The sequence below is a fragment of the Natrix helvetica genome (assembly GCF_964273705.1).
Source record: "Natrix helvetica genome assembly, chromosome: 3".
Taxonomy (NCBI): Eukaryota; Metazoa; Chordata; class Lepidosauria; order Squamata; family Natricidae; genus Natrix; species Natrix helvetica.
The window spans coordinates 170586273-170611711 of NC_138549.1; the positions used below are offsets into that span (position 1 = coordinate 170586273).

Sequence of the window (25439 nt, forward strand, 5' to 3'; positions counted from 1 at the left end):
CCCTGTTTTCAGGATTCATTTTGATGTTTGGATTTTTAAGGAAGGTGTGTATAGTTACTTATGATCACAATTGAGCCAAAAATTTCCATTGTTAAGTGAGACATTTGTTAAGTGAGTTTGACGACACTTCTTGAGACAGTTGCAGGGGTGGGCTGCAGGGGGTTTGCAGGGGATCGGAAGAACCTCTAGCTAAGATTCTGTGCAGTTCAGAGAACCCCTAAATCCCACTCCTGGCTGGCCCTGCCCACCCCGCCCCACCCCTCTCAGAAGTCCCTACACGGCCTGTTTTGAATGCAGGTAAGTGCAGGGTGCGTGCGGAGGATCGAGGAGGGCAAAAAATGGGTCTACCAGACGTTCAGCCTCCAGAAGGCTTCCGGAACCTGGGGAGACTGTTTTCATTCCTCCTGGAGGCTCGAGGAAAGCCTAGGGAGGGCATAAACGCCTGCCCTCCCGCCGTGGTGCAGGAGGGTCACGCCCACCCATTTTGGTCACGCCCACCCAGCAACCGGGTAAAGAACTCCTTGCTAAAATTTTTGAAGCCCATCCCTGGATCATTGTTAGGTGAATCACCGACCTTGTTAAGTTAGTAACTTGGTTATTAAGTGAATCTGGCTTCCCCATCCACTTTGCCTATCAGAGGGTCCGAAAAGTTGATTTCACGACTTTGAGACACAGCATCCGTCATAAATATGAACCAGTCGCCAAGCATCTTGAGTTTTGATAAGATGGGGATGCTGCAAAGGTTGTAACTAGGAAAACTGGCCATTAAGTCACTTCATCCAGTGCCGTTGTAACTTTGAACAGTCACTACATGAACTGTTGTAAATCGAGGAATACCTGTACATTAAAATTCTACTCCACAGAGATGTGATGGTAGAAGGTTAATTAGGAACCCCAGCATTAAACAAAGATTGAAAAATGCAATCCAAGGGATAATTTTCCATTTATTCATTCACTGTATTAGGTTTTTTCAATCTTAGTCCCCCAAGGTGCTTTTTTTACAACGGGACTTTGTTTTCCCTTGAAGATATTTTGCTTCTCATCCAAGAAGCTTCTTCAGTTCACCGAAGGGAGATTCCCCCTTTTTCTTCTATGTGTACTGCAAAATTTACCTCACGATTTCCCTGTTTTCCTGACTATCTTGTATTGTTTCTTTCTAGATGCTAACAAAGACCGCTATAAAGGTTAAAGTTAAATATATTTTTATTTATCAAACACTACAAGTTTGCGTTTGCGTGTCCCATTTCATCTGGACAGCCACTGCACAATTCCACAACTATATTGTTATATAATAGTAAAAAGTTGAGGTTTCATGTTATTACCTTATTCTATTGCACCAAAAGGAGTCAGAAGTCAATGTTTTTTTCTTTCTTTTTCTTCTCTACTGTGGGAAGGGAACTTCACCAAGACAGTGTTGTATTAGGAAGACCAGTACAGCCCATAGCCAAACTAGAAGTCACTAGAATAACAAAGCCAGCATACATTCTAAAAGAAACATCCTGAGAATAATTACCAGGATATCAGGACAATTAGAAATAGCTGCAGAGTACAAATAAGACAGAAGACCTAGGAAGTGCAGGAAGAAGCTACCTTTAAGAGAAGGAAAAGGTCAGAGTGACAACAAAGACTGATTAGCTCCGGGGCGAAGATGGAAAAATAGGAAATACAGTAGAAGACACTAGGGCTCATCCCTGTCCCATGGGAAGCACTTTAGGGCAGAGGAATAACAAAACTCAGGACAGGATTAGAACCATTAGCAAAGGCACACACAAAAAGGGATAAAACAATAGGACAAAGAAAACAAAAGGACTTCAAAGAGGAAAATGGTATAAAAAATGTACACTTTCTGTATGTCAGGGTCAGCTCACCCAGGAACGCTGATCCACATCACTGTTGGTCTTGCTTTCCTGAAATAATAAAGTCAACTTGCTTTCAAACGCAGCGTGCTTCCATCCTAAATTCATTCTCCCAGCCGGGAAATCCGAACCCGCAGAGGAAACCTTTTTCCATTTAACACTACCCTGCACATTTTTCTCTTCCCCATTTCCTCCCTTATTTTAGCCTTATTTTCACTTTTCTTCGTATGTCTGTATTTTATATTTTGATAAATTATTTTTTTTAAAAAAAAAGAAATCTACTTGGCAACTATTTCTGGTCTTTTTCCTCAAAAACTGAAAAGAAAGGAAACTTTGGGTTTAGGTGATGAGGATTAGAATGATTTTGTGATGACGGAAGCAGCTGGAAATGTTGTGAAATGTATGAGGGAAAAGTTGAGGTTTGATCATGTTTGTATTTTACTGCACTGAAAAAAGTCAATAGTTGCCATATTTTTCTCTCTCTCTCCGCCTGTTTTCTTTCCCTCCGTTCTCTAACTTTTGTTTTTCCTGCATTTTTATTTCATGAGGAAACTGAATAAAACATTTACGGCAGGGGGAAAAAAGATGAAAATGAGGATTATTTTCCAAAAGCCCACAGACTTTCTCAGAAAAATCTTCAAATTCTCAACCCCTGGAATTTCCTAACATTGCTCATTTGGTAACTGTCCAGCAAAGTCCATGACATACATAATTGTATTTAATGTAGTAATAATATCTTTTAACAGTTGTAGACCTAGCTACTTGCGGGATCGCATCCTACCGCATCCTACTGCATCCTACTGCATCCTACTGCATACTTCCCTGCGACCAATTCGCTCTCACGGGGAGGGACTCCTTCTGGTGCCGTCCACTAAGCAATGCCAACGGGCAGCGCCTAGGAGTAGAGCCTTCTCTGTGATGGGCCCAACCCTCTGGAATGACCTCCCCCCCGATATCAGAACCACCACCGACTTCCGCTCCTTCCGACAAAAACTGAAGACTCACCTGTTCCGTTTAGCCGGCCTGGCCCATTCATAGTCTTATTCTACCTCCTGGCAGATATTTTTAATTGGGTATTTTTAGGGGTTATTTTAAACATTGTTTTAATTGCTTTACTTTAGGTACAGTTTTTACAGCCTCCTCTTTTAAGTATTTAGTATTTATTTATGTTTGTATTTATTCCTATGTATTTATGTGTTTTAATCTGACTGTACACTGCCCCGAGTCCCTTTTGGGAGAGGGGGCGGTATAAAAGTTTGAAATAAAGTAAAGTAAAGTGTAGGAAGTTAGCACCCACCCCAATCCTAAAAAAATGTAATATTTTAGGAAATCTTAAAAAGAGTGGAATATCCCCTAAAAGGGAGGCAGAAACTCCCCTCCCCCACCTTTGTCAATGGGCCATTAAGACCTGAGCCAGTCTCTAACATATAACACAACAAAGATCTACCTTCTTCAGGCAGAGTTGCAATAGGAATCCCAAAGCCTTTTCATTACATCATCACCCAGCAAGGCTCAACCAAGCTTGGGACTCAGGACAGCCTACTGAATTGCCCCTGCATGGCCCTATGGGAGTCTGACAACCAATCATAATGCAAGCTCAAATTCGAAAGCCCACAGAGGGCATAAAACCCAGGGCGCTCTCAACATCTCTTCCCTTTTCCCCCCGGACTTCAAACCATGTGGTCCTGTCCACCATCAATACACCTTCTTTCCAAGCATCTTCCGTGAATCCAGTCTCCCCCCCCCCCCCAGTGACGTGTGGTGAGGTTTATGGCTGGTGAGGCTGGCGACGTCATCAGGAAGGCGGGGAATGGGACCACATGTGCTGGAGACTGAGGCTGCCTCAGCCTCCAGCACACGTGATCCCATTCCCGCCTTCCTGAGCACGGTCCGCCGGCTCACGCTCTGCGATCCCCAACAGCAGCTGCTTTTCAGTGCTTTTCTGTGCGTCTGATGTTTAGGACATCCGGCTCTCTACCTAAACGTCAGACGCACAGAAAAGCACTGAAAAGCACTTCGCCTCCAAGCCACTTCGTCTTGAGGACGTCGCCGACGTCGCTGCTGGGCGCTGCCGGACGGAGGTAACCAAAGTGGCGCCGAGGGGTCTGGGCAGACGAAAGAGCGAGCGAGTGAGCGATGGAGGATCAGGCAGCCTGATCCTCGGTTGCTCGTCTGCCGGACTGCCTTGGCGCCACTCTGGCTACCTCCGTCCATCCGCGCATTGGCAGCTGCGGCGACGTCATCAAGCCCCTGCCACTTCTGGACGTCTATTGCAGTCGCAAGGAGCGCGCAAAGTACAGCGGAGGCAGGAAGCACGCTCCTCCTCCTCCCTCCTCTTCCTCTTATATATATGAAACTCCGTCGTGGATATTATTATTATATATTATTATTTCATGATGAGAGGTGAGGCTCTGCCTCCCCCGACCGCATGTCCCTGCTGCCCCCCCACTTGGAACTGAACCCAGATGGACATTTCTTCCAACACAATATTGTGCAACTTTATTAAATCACTTGGCGGGAATAATATCCGAAGACTGACAGATCCTGAAGTCTAACAGATTCAGCGTGAATATTATACTAGCGTCCTTATTCCGTTCACAAAAAATCTCAGAGCTGCCATCTATTCAGACACCAACACATTAGGATATAGATAATCCTTAACTTGCAACAGTTCATTTCGTGACTTTTCCAGGTTACAACAGCACTGAATAAAAGTGACTTACGGTCCTTTCACACTTAAGACCGTTGTAGCATCCCCATGGTTACGTGATCAAAATTTGGAAGCTTGGCAACTGGCTCATATTTATGACGGTTGCAATGTCCAGGCTGGCATCCCCTTTTGTGACCACCAAAGTTAATGGGGGAAACCAGATTCACTTAACAACAAGATTATAGGAAGCTCACTTCCCTTTGTTCAGGATGCTGCTTATAAGAGCTACGTGCTTAGAGTTCAAAGCATTGCTACAGACCCCACAAGTCCATTTTATGGTCTGTTTCTGTTGCTCCTGACAGTTAGAACAATTAATTAGTGGAACAACTTGGGAGGAGGTTTCAAAGTATTTCTAGCTGGATCCTAGGCCATTGGTCTGGTACTTGTTCCCCAGGCCATTGGTCTGGTAAATTTACAATACAATAATACAATAGTAGAGTTGGAAGGGACCTTGGAGGTCTTCTAGTCCAACCCCCTGCCTAGGCAGGAAACCCTATACCGTTTCAGACAGATGGCTATCCAACATCTTCTTAAAGACTTCCAGTGTTGGGGCATTCACAACTTCTGGAGGCAAGCTGTTCCACTGATTAATTGTTCTAACTGTCAGGAAATGTCTCCTCAGTTCTAAGTTGCTTCTCTCCTTGATTAGTTTCCACCCATTGCTTCTTGTTCTACCCTCAGGTGCCTTGGAGAATAGTTTGACTCCCTCTTCTTTGTGGCAACCCCTGAGATATTGGAACACTGCTATCATGTCTCCCCTAGTCCTTCTTTCTTTTAAGCTAAACATACCCAGTTCCTGCAACCGTTCTTCATATGTTTTAGTCCCCAGTCCCCTAATCCTCTTTGTTGCTCTTCTCTGCACTCTTTCTAGAGTCTCTACATTTTTTCTACATCATGGAGACCAAAACTGGATGCTGTATTCCAAGTGTGGCCTTACCAAGGCATTATAAAGTGGTATTAACACTTCACGTGATCTTGATTCTATCCCTCTGTTGATGCAGCCTAGAACTGTGTTGGTTTTTTTGGCAGCTGCTGCACACGGCTGGCTCATATTTAAATGGTTGTCCACTAGGACTCCAAGATTCCTTTCACAGTTACTACTACTAAGCAAGGTATCATCTATACTGTACCTGTGCATTCCGTTTTGGTTGCCTAAATGTAGAACCTTACTCTTACAAGGTTCGTTTTTCTCGTCATAAACATGTATACATCCAAACTAGACTGTGTTGCTTCTCAGTGTCATATAATATATGTGGCTATATACATAATTTTTCATTTGTTTATTTATTTATTTATCTTGTCATGTTTATAGAGTATAAAATTGGAGGTGGTGATCCTTTAAGAGTTGTATGCAATGAAATTTCATTTTTAATGTGTGCAGAAGTGGTATTCGGCCAATTCAGACCGATTCGCCTGAACCGGTAGTGGAAATTGCGGCTGGCCCCGCCCGCCCACCCCCAGCTCTATGTCATCCCATTTAAGCACTTTTTTTTAGCCAAAGCGTATGCGCGGAAGGCTGAGCTCATGTACGGATGCATGCACGCTCACATTTGCGAACCAGTAGGGAACGTATGTGAATACCATTCCTGACTATGCCAATTCGTGTACAATCAAAGTGACAATAAAGTTATTCTATTCTGTTCTGTTCTGTCCTGTCCTGTCCTATTCTATTTGATTTTGCTCTATTCTACTCTATTCTGTGTTACTACCTTAACAACCTTAATGATTTATTTAACAACTGTGGCAAGAAAGGTCGTAAAAGGGGCAAAACTCACTTAGCAACAGAAATTTGGGGCTCAATTGTCATAAGTCAAGGACTAAGTGTAGAAGAAACACAATCAGGGAGCTACACTGGAAAGATCAAGTTTACAAAAAGAATTAACATGAAAGGTCTCTCTGCTAATTCCCCAAATTAAGTGTACAGTCGAATCTAATTATATAGGTCTACAATACACTGGTTTATTAGAACTGAATAAATAAACAAAACAAGAAAAACGTGGATCTTACATTCTTGTGGATATCTTGACAAAAGAGAGGAAGTCAATTTCCAAAAGGAAATCAGTCAATTTCAATCTCATGAGTTCTTTGGCTCTTTTTGGAATGGGCTTCACCTTGCAGTGATTACAGGAATTCTGTACAGAGACACTTTCTCTCTCCCTCCCTCCCTCCCTCCCTCCCTCCCTCCCTCCCTCCCTCCCTCCCTCTCTCTCTCTCTCTCTCTCTCTCTCTCTCTCTTTTTCAACCCAGAAAACAAGACTTGCACGCGCATTTATGTAAAAACTCTGAAACCATTCCCAGGTCACTTTTCAGTTACTCAACTTCTTATGCATAATAAATGACAAAGCAACTTTGTGCAAAGATCAATGGAGCAGTCCTTCAGAAGGAATACTTGCCTATTTCAAGATTTTCCTCCCCTGGCGTGCACCACTAAACACACACACTATTGCACTCATGCACGTGTATGAACACACACACACATTGTGTCTATAAATCTCAGTCTGTGTGGAGTACCAAAAGCACCCCATATTATTTCTGCCTTTCCTTTCCCTCTCCTTTCCTTTTCATTCCTTTCCTTTTCCTCTCCTCTCCTTTCTCCCCCCTCCTTTTCTTTTTGTTCCCTTCCTTTCCCTTCCTTCTCATTTCCTTTTTGCTCCTTCCCTTCCCTTTCCTTCTTCTCCCTCTCCCTCCTCCGCTCCTCCTTTCCTATCCTTTCCTTTCCTTTTCCTTCTCCTCTCCTCCTCTCCTCCTCTCCTTTCCTCTCCTCCCCTCCGCTCCCTTCCTCTCCTCCTATCTCTTCTCTTCCTTTCTTATTCCTTTCCCTTCCCTCCTCTCCACAATTCTCATTTACACTAAATTTCCACAGGGATACCCAGTTTTCCATGCTTCCCCCAGAAATAGTTTAATCACAGCAATTGCACGGCTGACACCACCATTCTAAGCCTTAAAATTTTCACTGGAGATTTCTGTATTCTCCCTTTTTAAAAAAAAAAAAATTCCAGGAAGCCCAAACTGTTCTAAAACGAAACTGTTGGCTTCCAGCTTCCCAGCCTCATGTATTACGCATGCTGTCCCATTTCTGTTGCGTGATTAATCTGCAGCCTTCACTAGGAAGCCTATCAATTCCATCAATTCTCAATTATTAAAACAATTCTGCCAAGCCTCCAAAACTTTTTCAGGAGTGACTGGGCACATTTAGGATTGAGAACTAGGTCACGGGCTCTCTCACAAAATGGCTGCCCTGAAGAGCATAGAAACAGACCCTTGCTAGAAATCAAAGCAGATACGTTCGTCCCCTCGAGTCCTTCTAGTTCCCCATCACGACAAAAGTGAACACTTCACGCTTTTTTCCTGGCTGAATGGGAATCTTTCTAAAACAAACCACCAACAGCTTTATTTCATGACAGTACCTCAGAATACAGGTAGTCCTTGATTTGCAACAGTTTGTTTAATGACCGTTCAAAGTTAAAACGGCACTGAAAAATGGACTTAGGATCTTTCTTCACAACTGCAACCATTGCAGCATCCCCATTGTTCTGACCGAGGCTTCCCAAAAGCATGAAGCAAACTCCTTGTCCTGACAAAAACCCCATTTATGAATTTACCATGAATTCTTCTCATTCACGTCCAGCAAAGTCTGTCAAGGGAGGATTTACAGTCACAGACCTTATCTGGCTTGGAGAGCTGCCAGGCCGATATCTACATAAGTTGGCAAGCAGTCTTGGAGAGTCACGAACCAATTAAGCGAACTAATGGTCTCCTGCAAATTCCATTCCCCTTTCGCTCCTCTTTTATTTCCTCTGGGAGGGGCCATTCATCATCTACCTGTGGCCTTACTCCCATGTCAACCCCCTGTTCTTTAGCTGTTTCCTTCGTCTGGCAACTCTGTGCCCGCGCACACTGGGAACAGGCTCCAGCTGTTCTTCTGCCTCACTGATGTCTGACTCTGAAGGCAGCTGATAACTGGCATATGGCCCTGGCCCTGTCTCTGCCAAGCCCTCAACAGAGCCTTCCCCAGACTCCAGGACTGACCCATGTTCCTCCCCAACCCCCTCACTGACCATATCTGTTGCCAGCTCTTCTGGCCACTGGCGGGCCACAATACCCATGGTCATGCAATCAAAATTCAGACACCTGACCACTGGCTCATATTTATGACAGCTGCAGTGCTCCCAAAGTCACGTGATCCCTTTTGGTGACCTTCTGATTAGCAAAGTCAAGGGGGAACCCTCTAAACGATCCTCCAAAAGGAGAAAAATGACCAAGAGTATGAATCCTTCCATTCCCCATCATCCAGCCAGAGCTGAAGAAGCTTCTTGGATGAGAAGTGAAGCATCTTCAAAAGAAAAAAAAAGACAATAAAGTCCGGTTGCCTCCTGAAAAAAGCATCTTTGGGACAACCATAACTTGGATGACTGAGAACCTCTACAGAGTTTTAACTACACAATTTGGGATGAACACTCATCACTTCTTGTCCTGCCCTCTGATGCTTTGGAGAATAAGTCAATCCCCTTTTCTCTGTGACAGTCCCTCAAGTCCTGGAAGACAGCTATCATGTCATCTCTAATCCTTCTCTTCAATAGACTGGACATATTTAGCTACCTCAACCGTTCATCACACAATTCAGCCTCCAGACCTCTTATTATCTTTGTCGCTTTTCTTTGCACACTTTCTAGGGGTCAGGTTTCAAACTTCAACCTAGCCATAATTCTACTTGTCTGTTCCTTTTTAGAAAAACACACTAAATTACAAGAAGAATTCTGTTTATTCTTAGGCGTAAAGGTACTTCCGATCATTTTCTTGCCCCAAAGAAATCTAGGCCCCAAAATTTAAAAAAAAATCTGCGATTAGAGTAGCAAGTGAACTTCTCTGATCTTGGAAGTTAAGGAAGGTCAGATCTGACAGTACTCAGATTGGGAATAATCGATTGGAAAGCTGGAAAAAATATGTTAGAAGGAGACAAGTATTTTTTCCACAACACTGCCAAGAAAACCGTATGTGAGAGAAATAGGATCTGAATTGTTCGTCTAAAAAGAAATGACCCTAACAGATTCCATTTTGAATGAGATCTTGCAATACATATCTATTTAGCTTGCTGAAGCTGGAAAAGTACTAGCTGGAACAAACATGTTATGCTGACATTAGGCACATATTGGACAGCATTAGGCGCATATTGGACAGGTTGGACAGCATCACCACCAGATGGATTCGTAACTGGCTGACCAACCGCACTCAACGTGTAGTTCTGAATGGAACTGCATCTACATGGAGGGAGGTATGCAGTGGAGTACCCCAAGGCTCTGTTTTAGGCCCAGTACTCTTCAACATCTTCATCAATGATTTGGATGAGGGAATAAATGGGGAGCTCATCAAATTTGCAGATGACACCAAACTGGCAGGAATAGCCAACACTCCAGAAGATAGGCTTAAGATACAGAAGGATCTTGACAAACCCGAACATTGGGCACTATCTAATAAAATGAAATTCAATGGTGAAAAGAATAAGGTTCTACATTTAGACAACAAAAACGAAATGCACAGGTACAGTATAGGTGGTACCTTGCTCAACAGTAGTAATTGTGAAAGGGATCTTGGAGTCCTAGTGGACAACCATTTAAATATGAGCCAGCAGTGTGCAGCAGCCGACAAAAAAGCCGACACAGTTCTAGGCTGCATCAACAGAGGGATAGAATCAAGATCACGTGAAGTGTTAATACCACTTTGTAATGCCTTGGTAAGGCCACACTTGGAATACTGCATTCAGTTCTGGTCACCACGATGTAGAAAAGATGTGGAGACTCTAGAAAGAGTGCAGAGAAGAGCAACAAAGAGGATTAGGGGACTGGAGACTAAAACATGAAGAATGGTTGCAGGAACTGGGTATGTCTAGTTTAATAGAAAGAAGGACTAGAGGAGACATGATAGCAGTGTTCCAATATCTCAGGGGTTACCACCAAGAAGAAGGAGTCAAACTATTTTCCAAGGCAACTGAGGGTAGAACAAGAAGCAATGGGTGGAAACTAATCAAGGAGAGAAACAACTTAGAACTATGGAGAAATTTTCTGACAGTTAGAACAATCAATCAGTGGAACAGAAGTTGCCTCCAGAAGTTGTGAATGCCCCAACACTGGAAGTCTTTAAGAAGATGTTGGATAGCCATTTGTCTGAAACAGTATAGGGTTTCCTGCCTAGGCAGGGGGTTGGACTAGAAGACCTCCAAGGTCCCTTCCTGCTATTGTATTGTATTGTGTGGTAGTATCAGCTTGGGTCACTCTGACCTCGTCAAGAATATCCCAGATGGGAATTTGGAAGTCCCCTCGCTAAGGATATGTTTTCAGAAAGTTCGGTAGTTAACTTGTTATTGTCAAAATATGGGAACTGCGGAAATAAAGGGGAATTTTGTATAGTTTAAAAATATAATGCGTTCTTGACATGCATGTGAACGGGAAACTTTACAAGGAAGAACATGGAAGATCTGTTTTTGGGCTGAAGCTTAATTATTGCCAACTATTGTCAATATTGCCAAGCTATTGTTATTGATTACGCCAAGTGCATTTATGTAATTGAATGAGACTACAATTTGTGTATTTAAGTCTCACCTGTCGCCCTGTTAAGTATTCTCTCTTTTCCGAGAATCCACTTGCGCAAGTGTAAATAAGGAGATGGTTTTTGTTGATCATAGTCTCCTTGACCGTTTTTTTAAATATATAGAAACTATATCAAATATATATTTTCTCACAGTATGGGTTCTACCAAGAACCCAATTCAACCAGACCCAATCTTTATTTTTCAATAACACAGGTAGTCCTCGACTTACGACCACAATGGAATTCAACATTTCTGCTGTTAAGCCGGACATGTGTTAAGTGAATTTTGCCCCATTTTTGGACTTTTCTTGCACATAGTTGTTTAGTGAAACATTGCATTTGATAAATTAGTAACCCAGTTGTTAAGCGAATCTGGCTTCCCCATTGACTTTGCTTGTCAGAAGGTCGCAAAAGGGGATCGCCTGACCTTGGGGACACAGCGACGGTCATAAATGTGAACCGGTTGCCAAGCGTCTGAATTTTGATCGTGTGACCACGCTGCAAAGGTTGTAACTGTGAAAAACAGTCATAAGTCACTTCATCCAGTGCCATTGTAACTTTGAACAGTCCCTAAACGAACGGTTGTAAGTCAAGGGCTGCCTATACTTTTGGGGAAAATATTTGTTGTGGATGTTGTATTCACCAAGATGCCGAGTTGTACCAAATTCTAGATCAGTGATGGCTAAGCTTTTTCCCCTCGTGTGCCAAAATCGCACGTATGCATGCGACAGGGCTGTGTGTGTGCCCACACCCATAATGCAATGCTTCCCACCCCTGGCGCATGCACACATGCCCTCCCCCCGCACATGCACACGACCTCCTGGGCTCCCCCTGTGCATGTGCGCGAACCCTCCATGCCCCGTTTTGGGCCTGGCGGGCCTCCCTGAAGCTTCCTGGAACTAAGGCACGGGGGCCGCCACTCCCCCACTCCTCCCCTGCACTTGTGCTCCTGTCCCCCGCATGCGTGAGACAGAGACCTGAAAATCGGCTGGCACGCATGCCATAGGTTCGCCATCACGGTTCTACATTGACATTGCAACAGAATGTTTCTCATTCTGGAGGATGTGTAGACTTCAACTCCCAGAATTCCTCAGCCAGCAATGGGGGAATTCTGGGAATGGAGGTTTACACATGGCCATGGTTGAGAAATACTGCCCTAAGTAATGTTCTAACCCTCCTTTGGCACTTCCCGTTTTGGATTCCTGGTTTGTGTGTGTGTGAGTGAGTGAGTGAGTGAGTGAGTGAGTGAGTGAGTGTGTGTGTGTGTGTGTGTGTGTGTGTGTGAAGGTCCACTTGGAAATTCAAACCTGTGAGAAGAGAGGTCACCTCTAGCCACCCTCCCCAAACAGATTCATGGAATAATTCCAGCTGTACTTACCACATCTATAAGCTGAGCAATGGACAATCCAAAACGCACGATGACAACATCGGAAATATTAGCCACTGGCCTCGACCATTTGTTGTATCCAGAGAAAAGTTTCTTCAGCAGACGTTCCTCGGCATGCGCCCGGGTTTCTACATGGCCAAAAGCTGCAGAGAAAACAGAAATCCGTAGGATCTATACATTATCACACATCTTAATGTAACTAGCAGAATAACAGAATAACGGAGTCAGAAGGGACCTTGGAGATCTTCTAGTCCAGAGCTCTGCAACCTTAAACACACAAAGAGCCATTTGCACCCGTTTCCCACAGGAAAACAACAGCAACACTGGGAGCCACAAAACCTGGGTGTGCGTGGCCAATTCAACGTCACTCACGCTCGCCCAGTCACATGATACACACACCCCAGTCATGTCTACCCAGGTTTTGTGGCTCCTGGTGTTTTTTTTTCCTGTGGGAAACGGGGTGGGATCACCCAACAGGGAGCCGCAGCAGAGGGACAAGAGAGCCGCATGTGACCCCAGAGCCACAGGTTGCTTACACGCATTCTAGTCTAACCTCTGCACAGGCGGGAAATCCTGTACCATTTCAGACAAATGGTTGTCTAATCTCTTCTTTAAAACTTCCAGTGTTGGAGGATTCATAACTTCTGAAGGCAACTTCTGTTCCACTGATTAATAGTTCTCACTGTCAGGAAATTCCTCCTTAGTTCTAGGTTGCTTCTCTCCTTGATGAAGTTCTACCTGTTGCTTCTTGTTTTGCCTTCGGGTGTTTTGGAGAATAGGTTGACACACAGACACCCTCTTCTTTGTGGCAGCCCCACAGCGATGGCTGCAACTGAAGCTATGTGGTAGGTACTGATTTAATTCACAAATGCTTCTCCTTTCCATATTTATTGTTTTTGTTTTTACTTTTGGAAGCTATTCTACACTCTGGTTATTCAAAAGGAAGCACCAACTTTAAGATGAAAAATAGGCTGGATTCAGACACAACTTTGGGGCAAGTGGACACATTTTGAAATCTTTGGGGAAGCTATCCATGATGGTGAACATGGCTAGTCATATTTCTTTTACTTATTTAGTAGACGTTTAACTTGCCTTTATTGCTTTATCAGTAACCTAAGGCAGCGAAAACACCTAATACTCTTTCCCCCATCCTATTTTCCCCTTGTGAGGTGGGTTGGTCTGGAACAGAGGCGCTGGCTCAAAAGTCACCCAACTGGCTTTCCTGCCTAAAGTGGGACTAGAACTCACTGTCTCCTGGTGATTGGCTCAAAGTCACCTTGACAGCTTTCCTGTCTAAGGCAGGACTAGAACTCACTGCCTCCTGGTGATTGGCTCAAAGTCACCCTGACAGTTTTCCTGTCTAAGGCAGGACTAGAAGTTACTGTCTCCTGGTGATTGGCCCAAAGTAACCCAGATGGATTTCTTGCCTAAGGCAAAACTAGAACTCACTGTCTCCTGGTAATTGGCCCAAGGTCACCCAACCTTGTTTCATCCTGAAGCGGGATTACAACTCACAGTTTGCTGATGATTGGCCCAAGATCACCCAGTCAATATTCATGCCTAACACAAGACTAGAATTGGTGATGGACCCAAAGTCATCCAGTCAGCTTTCACACTTAAGGTAGGACTAGAACTCACAGTCTCCTGGTTTCTAGCCAAGTGCCTTAACCACTACACCAAACTACCTCTCCTTTTAAAGAGGGAAGTGAGATTTTGATGGACTCAATATTGGGGGATCTACTAGTAAGCCATAAAAGTGGCTTATTTTGTTTTGGCTTAGTGTGATGTCTGTTCTTTGCCCCCTTCTCTTATTCAGCAAACCATGGTTTAAAATAATCATCTTGCCTTAGCCCAACTATCATATGTTAGCTTCTGGGAGTAGTCTTAGATAGGTCCAATGCTTATAGAATTCTATAAACTGATCATTCATTGGCATAGGTGCAGCTACAGGATAGCCAGAGTTCTCAAAAGGTGCTTTGAGGAATGGGATATGTAGTCCAAAACCTCCAAAACTCTGTTAAAATGGGCTATCGTTTCATTAGTTCTGCTCCTAGATTAATGAAAAATCCAAGTTGCAAGTGGAATAAATTTTTCAGGCCTGTTACCTTGATTTGCAAAATGGTTATGGTTGCAAGTGTGAAATAAAATGGTTAAAAGGGGCAGGTCTGCAAATAAAACACACATACGCACACAGAGAGAGAGAGAGAGAGGGAGAGGGAGAGGGGGGAGAGAGAGAGCTCTGGGACTCAAGCTTCCATTCAGAGCCAACAATCCGAAGTGCTGTTATCGGAACCAACCACAAAAGCAACACAATTTCAATTGTTCAAGTAGCAGCTGAAAAGCTCCAGAACAGTGGCTTGTCTTGCTCTGGAAAGACCCGTTCAGTGCTTGTCACTCTCTGCAGCACAACACCGTTGTGGCTACCCACACAGGCAGCCAGCTCAGAGAGTGTGAAGCTGTAATGGGGGAAATGGTGCAACAACTCCTAACCTACAAAAAGCTTGATTGGTGCAACAGGGCTCAGAGTTCACCTAGCTTTAGGCCCCTAATCCATCCTTACTCACCCACCCCAAAAGGAAATGGTGACCTGGGTCATTTTGGTGAGGTTTCCGAGCTGCAGCATTCAATTGGGAGCCAAATATCTCCGCTCCTTACAAAAAGCCATTCTCAAGACTCATCAAATATGCCGGAAAGCTCATGCAAAATAAAGGGAGAATCACCCGGTAGATATATATTGAAAAGTGAACAAGGTTTTGCAAATGGGAAATGTGAGCTAAGTGACAAGATCCCTAAAACAGCTGGCCAATCTGGGGAAGCCAAGAAGGATTTCCCATGCAGGCTTTTTTTGACGGAATCTTCACTCTTAGTCTGTCTTCCTTCCTTCCTTCCTATCTCTTCTTCCTTCCCTCTCCTTTCTACTCCCCCCTTTCTCCATTCTCCCCTCTTCTTCCTTTCTTCCCTCATTGCTTCTTCCCATCTTTTTTTCTGTTTCTTTCTTTTTTCTTTTTTCTCCCCTTCTCCTTTCATCCTTCTTCCTACCTCCTTCCTATTTCTTTCCTTCCCCTCTCTCTCCTTTCTTCCTCCCCTCTCTCTCCATTCTCCCCTCTCCTTCCTTTTTCCATCTTCTCTCTCTCTTTGTTTCTTTCATTCTCTCTCCCCTCTATCCTTCCTTTCTTCCTTCTTATCTCCTTCTCATCTCCTTCCTTTTCTTTTCTTCCTCCCTCCCTCCCTTCTCATCTCTCTCCTTCCTTCCCTCTCCTTTCTTCCTCCCCCCTCTCTCCATTTCCCCTCTTCTTCCTTTCTTCCATCATTGTTCTTCCCTTCTCCCCCGCCTCTCTCTTTCTTTCTCCTTCCTTCTGTACCTCCTTCCTATCTGCTTCCCATCTTTGTCTTCCTTCCTTCCCTCCTTCCTTCCTCCCTTCCTCCTTCCTATCTCCTTCCCATCACTTTCCTTCCTTCCTTCCTTCCTTCTTCCCTCCCTCTCTCCCTCCCTTCTTCCTATGTCATTCCCATCTTCTCCTTCCCTCCTTTTCCCTATCTCCCTCCCATCATCTTCTCCCTCCCTCCCTCCCTCCCTTCCTTCCTTCTCAACAAGGGCATTTTCTCAGTAAGTCATGTCTGGAAAAGTTGGTGTCAGCTGCCGTGCTAATAAAGGAACTCTCCGAAGAGCCTTTTGTTGTGTGTCTGTGTGTGTGTTTGGGGGGGAACAAACAATGTAAATAAATATTCAAAGCCCAGCCTTGCTTTGCTCAGAAACTGCCAAGGTGACACATTGGGCTGCCTGAAGGCAAAAAATGAAAAGCACCAAGAAAACAAAAAACAAAAGACCCCCCAAACCCTCCCATCCTTCAAAGTTCAAACCCAGATTCTCCTTATGGAGAAGGCTTGAACACAAAGGGAGAAATTAAGGAGAAATGTGGTTGCATCTTTCTCCAACACGCATATGTCTGATAAGAGAAAGCTTACGCCTTCTAATAAAATGTGTTAGTTGTTGTCCCTACCCTCCAGCAATGGGTGTGTGTGTGTGTGTGTGTCAACTCCTACAGAGGGGAGGGAAGCCCCTCAACAGGGCAGGGTTTACCTCTGAAAAGCCATCTCATTAACGCTGAGGAGATTACTCCAGAGCAAACAGCCCCCAGGCCCCAAGAGACCACCTTCACCACAGCTGTTATTGCCGCATCAGCAAAGCTTTAGCCCAGGCAGTTTACATTAAGAGACTAATGGAAGGAGGGGAGAGAAATAAATAACGTCTGGGAAAGCAGAGAAAAGGGCTGTAATCTTCCTAAGCTACTACGGGCTCAACCCTCAGATTGAGTGAGGGCACACAACTCGGAGAGGGTAAAAACAAAGGGTTACCCTGAGCCATGACACAAAAATACATCCTCCGTATATCTATTCTGCAATTGGTTTTGAAGATAAGGAATCATGCGAAAGGGCTACCGGTCCTATGTATTTTCCTGAATATTCCAAATATACAGGTATTGTAGGATGACGGAGACTAAAATATATGAGGAACGGTTGCAGGAACTGGGTATGTCTAGTTTAATGAAAAGAAGGACTAGGGGAGACACGATAGCATTGTTCCAATATCTCAGGGGTTGCCACAAAGAAGAGGGAGTCAAACTATTCTCCAAAGCACCTGAAGGTAGGACAAGAAGAAATGGGTGGAAACTAATCAAGGAGAGAAGCAACTTAGGAGAAATTTCCTGACAGTGGGAACAATGAATCACTGGAAAGACTTGCCTCCAGAAGTTGAGGGAAGCTTTTAAGAAGGGATTGGATAGCCACTTGTCTGGAATGGTATAGGACAGTGATGGCAAATCTTTTCGGCACCAAGTGTGCAAACCGGAACGTGCACCGGAGTGCCGGAAACCCGAAGACTACCTGGCCAGCGCGCATGTGCGCACTGGAAACCCGAAGGCTAGCTGATCTTCAGGTTTCCAGCACTCTGGCATGCGCAAAGACCAGCTGGCACACCAGAAACCAGAAGAGCAGCTGGCGACGGTGCGCACGTACACAGAGAGGGCTCTGCGTGCCACCTCTGGCACACATGCCATAGGTTCACTATCTCGTGTATAGATTGTACTGCTTGAGCACGGGGACTGGACTAGAAGACGTCCAAGGTCCTTTCCAGCTCTGTTGTTCTGTTCTGTTCTGTTCTGTTCTATTCTACTCTACTCTACTCTATTTTCTTTCTCTTCTCTATTTTCTTTCTCTTCTCTTTTTTCTCTTTTCGTCTCCTCTCCTCTTCTATTTTCTTTCTCTTCTCTTCTCGCTTCTCCTCTCCTTTCCTACTCTACTCTACTCTATTTTCTTTCTCTTCTCTATTTTCTCTCCTCTCCTCTTTTCTTTCTCTTCTCTTCTCCTCTCTTCTCTCCTCTCCTCTATTTTCTTGCTCTTCTCTATTTTCTCTTCTCTCCTCTCTTCTATTTTCTTTCTCTTCTCTTTCTTCTTCTCTCCTCTCTTACTCTACTCTACTCTATTTTCTTTCTCTTCTCTCCTCTCCTCTATTTTCTTTCTCTTCTCTTCTCCTCTCTTCTTCTCTCCTCTCCTCTATTTTCTTGCTCTTCTCTATTTTCTCTTCTCTCCTCTTCTATTTTCTTTCTCTTCTCTTTCTTCTTCTCTCCTCTCTTACTCTACTCTATTTTCTTTCTCTTCTCTCCTCTCCTCTATTTTCGTTCTCTTCTCTATTTTCTCTCCTCTCCTCTCCTCTCCTCTCCTATTTTCTTTCTTTTCTCTTCTCCTCTCTTCTTCTCTCCTCTCCTCTCCTACTCTACTCTACTCTACTCTACTCTACTCTACTCTATTTTCTTTCTCCTCTATTTTCTCTTCTCTTCTCTATTTTCTTTCCCTTCTCTCTTCTCCTCTCCTCTCCTACTCTACTCTACTCTATTTTCTTTCTCTTCTCTATTTTCTGTTCTGTTCTCTCCTCTCCTCTTCTATTTTCTTTCTCCTCTCTTCTTCTCTCCTTTCCTATTTTCTTTCTCTTCTCTTCTCTCTCCTCTCCTCTCCTACTCTACTCTATTTTCTTTCTCTTCTCTATTTTCTCTTTTCTTCTCTCCTCTCTTCTTTTTTCTTTCTCTTCACTTCTCTCCTCTCCTCTATTCTATTTTCTTTCTCTTCTCCTCTCCTATTGAATCTCATAAGTTTGAATGTGTATCCTCCCTCTCTTCCTTTATCCCCATGAGAAACCAGGGAGGGGTTTATCTCAGACGCTTTGTCAAGTTACTTCCTTGGCTCTGGGGCTGGGTCTCTTCTTCTCTATCTGTTGCTTTGGTGAGGGACCCTCCCCTTCAAGGCCCATTCCCTCTTCCCCCTACACACTATGTGAACTTTACACACCCTCGTCTGCTGCTGGAGATTTTTTGCCAATCACTGGGCTGTGTGCAAAGAATGATGCAACCTGACCCACCTAGTGAGTCCAAACATCCCTAAGCTTTCTTACCAACAAACTATGGCAAACTTACTAATTGCCTGAATACCCTCCATGAGTAATATACTTGTAAACTAATAATGAGGACATTTGAAATTGCTCTCCAACCTCACCGTCTCATCACTTCTTCCTCGGCATTGACTTGGAATTGCAATGAATCAGAGCTACTGATGGGAATTTGTTTCACCTCCGTGGCCTCCGTCTCGATTGCCAATGAAGGCTGCTATAAATGGCCTCGTGGGGGTGGGGTGGGGGGCACCTAGAACCAATGACCACCCCCTCCCCACCCAAACTCTGGTTCTGGTCTTCAGAACAGGATTCTCTGGCTAAAAGTTAACGTGTCGCATTCGCACGGCACACTAAACCATTGGCCTGAGTGTGTGCAACCGCCACCCACCCACACCGGAATCCAGGTTTGGCTCGTCAAAACAGGGACGGACGGACACGGACACACACACACACACACACACACATGGACACACACCAAATCAAGGCTAATGTGAATCATTGTTTAGTACACTGTTTGCAAAAATATACCCTCACTCTTTAAAAATAAGAGGGTTGTGTGAATACAGGGAACTGGTTCCCAGTTCATTGTTTGAGGAGGTTTTTTTTTTAAAAAAAAATATTTATTTAATTTGGCCTGAAACACACCTTCTGGTTACGGTGAACAGAGCAAGGCTGAACGGTGTGACTGAAGAAGGATCTTCCCACCTAAATGCCTTGCCGGGATACGATACGGCGCTACTGGATGCCATTAGCAGCTGATCCACTGGATCCCCGGATCTTCCTCTGAAGGGGCTCCGTCAGGAGGGGAAAAAAGGGAGATTCCCCCCCTCCCCTTGCAGGGAACAGCTGTTTTCTTCCAGGAGAAGTCCTGCACGCATGAAGTGAGACTCCCCGCCACTCATCTTCACCAGAGGGAGACAGGACCTAGTTCTGGTCTCTCAATGGGCAGCTGTGGGGGTGACCTTGGGTCGGTCTTTTCTCTCTCCAGCCAGCCCACCTCGCAGGGCTGTCGTTACCATCCCCCGTTTTGGGAAGAGCCACAGGGATGGGGAGGCTGGGTGAAGAGGAGGAGGAGAGAAATAAGCGCCCAAGCATCGTTTTTAGTGCCCAAGGACCACGGACAGCGCCAGATCCCGTTTTTTTTAAAAAAAACAAACAAACACGTTTTTTATCATTTTAATCTTCACCCAGCGCGCTCTCCCCGGATCATTTGCAACACCTCGCAAGCACACAACCTACCAAACACTGTAACCTTGATAAAAAGTGTCCATCCGGCGGGACTCGGTTTGGTACCAAGTTCCCCCCGCCACACTCCCCTCCCCCCCACACCGAATTCGCAGCCAAGGGGGATTTGCCTCGCGGGTCGTGTGAACGCGTCCGACACGAATGTTAAAACACAGGTGGGGAAGAAGCAGGAAAGAAAAACAAGGGGTCGTTTTTTGAGGGGGGGGTGTCAGGGGTCCTCCGGATCTCCCCCTTCCCCTCCCCTCCCCACCGCCCTCCTTACCGGGGAAGAAGTTTGCGCAGAGCAGGAGCAGGAGCGGCTCCTGACACGCGAGGAATCCCATCGGGGAGCGGCCCCGACGCCGAGCCATGCCTCCCGGCCCGCCTCAACGCAGCAGGTCCCGGAGCGCCGGCGTGGCTCGCCGCGCCCTCCTCTTGTCGCTGTCCCGGGGCATCCTCGCCGGCTCCACCGACCCGCAGCTGGGCTCCGATTCCGGGCTCGTCCGCTTGCGCCGCCGAAGCCTCTTGCGAGCGGAGGGCGGGCGAGCGGAGGGGCGCGCCCGGCGGGGACTTCTTCCGAGGGCCGTGCTCCGACTTGCCCAGCCGGAGAGGAGCGGCGGCTTCGGCGGGGCTGCGCAGAGCGGTGGGGAGCTGCCGGCTGCTGCGGGGGGTTTCTGCGGCGCTTCTGGCTGGCTCTCCGGAGTCTTCGGAAGTGCGTCCGGGCGAAGGGAAAAGCCGGGCCGGAGCTGCGGGCGAGGAGCGGGACAGGGGGCTCTGGCGGAGCATCTCGCCTGGCGGGACCGACCCTCTGCCGGGCGGGGGCGGTGGAGGGAGAGAGAGCCCGGGGGAGGGAGAGGGAAAGAGACGGAGGAGGAGGAAGAGCAGAAGGAGAAAGAGGAGGAAGAGCAGGAGCAGAAGAAAAAAAGGAGCAGAAGGAGGGAGAGGAGAAAAAGAGGAGCAGAAGGAGAAAGAGAAGAAAAGAGGAGAAGGAGAAAGAGGAGGAGAAGAGGAGAAGAGAAAGAGAAGGAGGAGAAGGAGAGGAGGAAAGGAGAAAAAGAGGAGCAGAAGGATAAAGAGGAGAAGAGAAGAAGAGAAGGAGTAGGAGAGGACCAGAAGGAGAAAAAAGAGGAGAAGAGGAGGAGGAGCGGAGGAGAGGAGAAAAAGAGGAGCAGAAGGAGAAAGAGGAATGGGAGGAGAGAAGGAGGAGGAGAGGAGAAAAAGGAGGAGAAGGGGAACAAGGAGAAGAGAAGGAGAAAGAGGAGGAGAAGAGAAGAGGAGGAGAAGGAGAGGGGGAGAGGAGAAAAAGTGGAGCAAAGGAGAAAGAGGAGAAGAGAAGAGGAGGAGGAGGAGGAGGAGAGGAGCAGAAGGAGAAAAAGAGAAGAGGAGGAGGAGCGGAGGAGAGGAGAAAAAGGAGCAGAAGGAGAAAGAGGAGGAGGAGAGGAGAAAAAGAGAGAGGAGAAAAAGAGAAGAAGGAGAAAGGGAGAGAAGGAAAGGGGGCAAGAAGGAGAACAGGGGGAAGAAGAGAAGGAGAAGAAGAGAAGAAGGACAAGAGGGAATAGAAAGAGGAAGAAAAGGAGGAGGAGAGGGGGAGAATGAGAAAGGGAAGAAGAAGGAGAGGAAGATGAAAAAGAAGAAAGGAGGAGAAGATGAGAAGAGAGGGAGAGGAGGAGGAGAAAAAAAGGAGAAGGAGTTGATCATGGCAGGCTTTATCAAAGCAACTTTGGGGAAAAGCAACTGCACCTCTCCCATCATCCCCATCTGGGTGGGTGAGAATGATGGGATTTGGTGTCCCACATTCCCTGGATCGAGGTAAGATGCTTGGAAAACTGCAGGGGGTGGGGAGAGGTGTGAAAGGGGTACGCTCCTCCTCCCCCCCACCCCAATTTTACCACACACTACAAAAGGTGGCAGGATTTATGTGACCTTAGCTAAATTGAGTATTGCTGGTGCATATCTGGATGAGAGACCAAGAGGTAATCCCAGAGCAATGACAAATCAAACACTTTCATTGTTTGGACAATAAACCTACAAGGATGCATCCAGGAGTAAAGCTCAACCTGAATATAATATTTATGTGTCTCTCTCTCTTTTCTTTGAAACCTTGGCCCTGCGCCGGTGGCCCCATTCACATGACACTTGACCTGTGGGTTTACACAGTTACCCTGAACAAGTATGCTAATACTGAGTGGACACTTAAGTATTCCCCTCCCTTCCCATGGATGTACTAACTTAACAACTGCAATGATTCACTTAACAACTGTGGCAGGGAAAGTTGTAAAAGTTGTGGCAAATCTCACTTAACAACTGTCTCACTTAGCAACAAAAATCTTGGGCTCCATTTTGCTCGTACGTCGAGGATTATCTGTAGTAGTTTCGCATGCCTAAAGCAGGATGCAGGTCTCAGAAGAATTTGATGGTGGATTGAACAATGTCATAATTGCTGTATTCATCAAATGTATTATTATATCTACTCGTCACACAAATTCCATCCAGAATCCTCCTATAATTTCCATTTGCTCCATCCATCCCCCAAATTCTTTCGCATTCATGTATGTATCTATCTATCTATCTATCTATCTATCTATCTATCTATCTATCTATCTATCTATCTATCTATCTATCTATCTATCATCTATCTATCTATCTATCATCTATCTATCTGTTTGTTTGTTTATCTTTATCTTTATCATCTTTATCTTGTTTATGTTTATGTTTATGTATGTGTATGTGTATGTGTATGTGTATGTGTATGTGTATGTGTATGTTTTATATTTATATTTATATTTATATTTATATTTATATTTATATTTATATTTATATTTATATTTATATTTATATTTATATTTATATTTATATTTATATTTATATTTATATTTATATTTATATTTATATTTATATTTATATTTATATTTATATTTATATTTATATTTATATTTATATTTATATTTATATTTATATATTTATATTGGGTGTGTTGTGTTGTGTTGTGTTATGTTATGTTATGTTACGTTGTTATGTTATGTTGTTATGTTATGTTATGTTATGTTATGTTATGCTATGTTATGTTATGCTATGCTATGCTATGTTAATAAAGGTAAAGGTTCCCCTCGCACATATGTGCTAGTCGTTCCCGACTCTAGGGGGCGGTGCTCATCTCTGTTTCAAAGCTGAAGAACCAGCGCTGTCTGGAGATGTCTCCGTGGTCATGTGACCATCATGACTAAATGCTGAAGGCGCACGGAATGCTGTTACCTTCCCACCAAAGGTGGTCCCTATTTTTCTACTTGCATTTTTGGCGTGCTTTCAAACTGCTTGGTTGGAAGAAGCTGGGACAAGTCACGGGAGCTCACTCCTTTATGCGGTGCAAGGGATTTGAACCGTTGAACTGCTGACCTTTCTCATCGACAAGCTCAGTGTCTTAGCCACTGAGCCACCAAGTCCCTACATTATACTGTATATAGAGGTGGGTTGTCAATTCTTTTTACTACCGGTTCGGGTGTATGGGGCACTTCTTTGCATGCGCAGATGCAGAGAAGCGTCCGGGCAGATAGGTGGAGCCTCCCGCCACCACTACTACCGGTTCACCTGATCCGGGCTGAATCAGGAGTAATCCACCTCTGATTATATATAGGGAGGGGGGAGGGGGAGGGGGAGAGATCTCCAGTCAAAATGAAATGAATAGTTTGTCTATTAATTTCACTCAGTAGCCCCAGAACTACGAGCAAATCTGTACATAGCATCCGCCTTAAGAATAGCTCAACACAGTTTATTACTAACACTATTAAGCCTAACCTCCGGGTTAATTGAGAAGCTCTTCCTTTCATCCAAATGGGTTGCTCTGCGCCATTAATTGGAAGAATGCTGCAACAACAGGACAAACCTTACGAGGCTCTACAAGGGAAAGGAATTGGAAGATGGCAAGAAGCAATGGGTGGAAACTAATCAAGGAGAGAAGCAACTTAGAACTGAGGAGAAATTTCCTGACAGTGACAACAAATAATCAGTGGAACAGAAATTGCCTCCAGAAGTTGTGAATGCCCCAACACTGGAAGTCTTTAAGAAGATGCTGGATAGCCACTTGTCTGAAGTGGGGTAGGGTTTCCTGCCTAGGCAGGGGGTTGGACTAGAAGACCTCCAAGGTCCCTTTCAACTCTGCTATTGTATTTATATTTGTATTTGTATATGGGTGTCTCCTTAAGGGTTTACAGACAGTCCTTCTACTTACGACCACCACAGAGCCCAACATTTCTCTTGCTAAGAGCCTCAGTTGTTAAGTGAGTTTTGCCCCATTTTACAACCTTTCTCGCCACGGTTGTTTTTTTTATATATAATTTTTTAAATTTATTTTTCTTTAAAAAGGACAAAACAACACATACAGAACAAGAGCAAGGAGAAAAAGAAAAAGAAAAACAATTTCATCAAGCATGTCGTTTGGTTACAAGTTTTTGTGCAGTGGTTTTTACAATTAAGAATAAAGTCATTGGTTATCCATTAAACATAACTAAATATTTCATTGAGCATTGTGTGTTCAGATTGCCATTAGTATTCTTTCATTTGTGGCAGCCCTTATTTCCTTACATCCGTAATTATCTATTAGGTAATAATAAGTCTTTATAGAATTATGATATCACCAATCTTTAAGAAATAAGAATAAGGATTAAATCAAAAAATTCCCATTAATTCATATTACACATTTCGCCACGGTTGTTAAGTGAGTCACTGCAATTGTTAAGTTAGTGGCGTGGTTGTTAAGTGAATCTGGCTGCCCCATTGTCAGAAGGTTGCAAAAGGGGATCACCTCCCAAGAAGAAGAGGGGATCCACCTATTGTCCAACGTACCTGAAGACAGGACAAGAAGCAATGGATGAAAACTCATCAAGGAGAGAAGCAACCTGGAACTAAGGAGAAACTTCCTGACAGTGAGAGCAGATTAACAAGTTGGAAGGGACCTTGTAGGTCACCTAGTCCACCACCACCCCGCCCAAGCAAGACACCCTACACCATTTCTGACAAATGGCAGTCCAATCTCTTCTTGAGAGTCTCAAGTGATGCAGCTCCCACAACTTCTGAAGGCAACTTCTGTTCCATGGGTTGATTGCTCTCACTGTCAGAAAGTTCCTTCTTATTTCTAGGTTGAATCTCTTCTTGCTCAGTTTCCATCCATTATTCCTTGTCTGGCCTTCAGATGATTTGGAAAATAGCTTGATCCCCCTCCTCTCTGTGGCATCCCCTCAAG

At 44.7% G+C, this 25439-nt stretch overlaps 1 protein-coding gene across 1 annotated transcript in view; it reads right to left on the bottom strand.

Annotated features, from left to right (window-relative positions):
* The window catches only part of CHRNA4 (cholinergic receptor nicotinic alpha 4 subunit), a gene marked incomplete at its 3' end in the record, with an annotated part of 86320 nt that extends 65744 nt beyond the window's left edge, over positions 1–20576 (bottom strand). Inside the window, exons 1-2 of the mRNA XM_081949706.1 lie at positions 20487–20576; positions 12529–12680 (exon numbers count right to left, since the gene is read on the bottom strand). Of these exons, the coding sequence (XP_081805832.1) occupies positions 12529–12680; positions 20487–20574 (240 nt within the window). The 5' untranslated portion in view covers positions 20575–20576. The remainder of the gene's footprint in view (positions 1–12528; positions 12681–20486) is intronic.
* Between the last annotated feature and the right edge of the window lie 4863 nt (positions 20577–25439).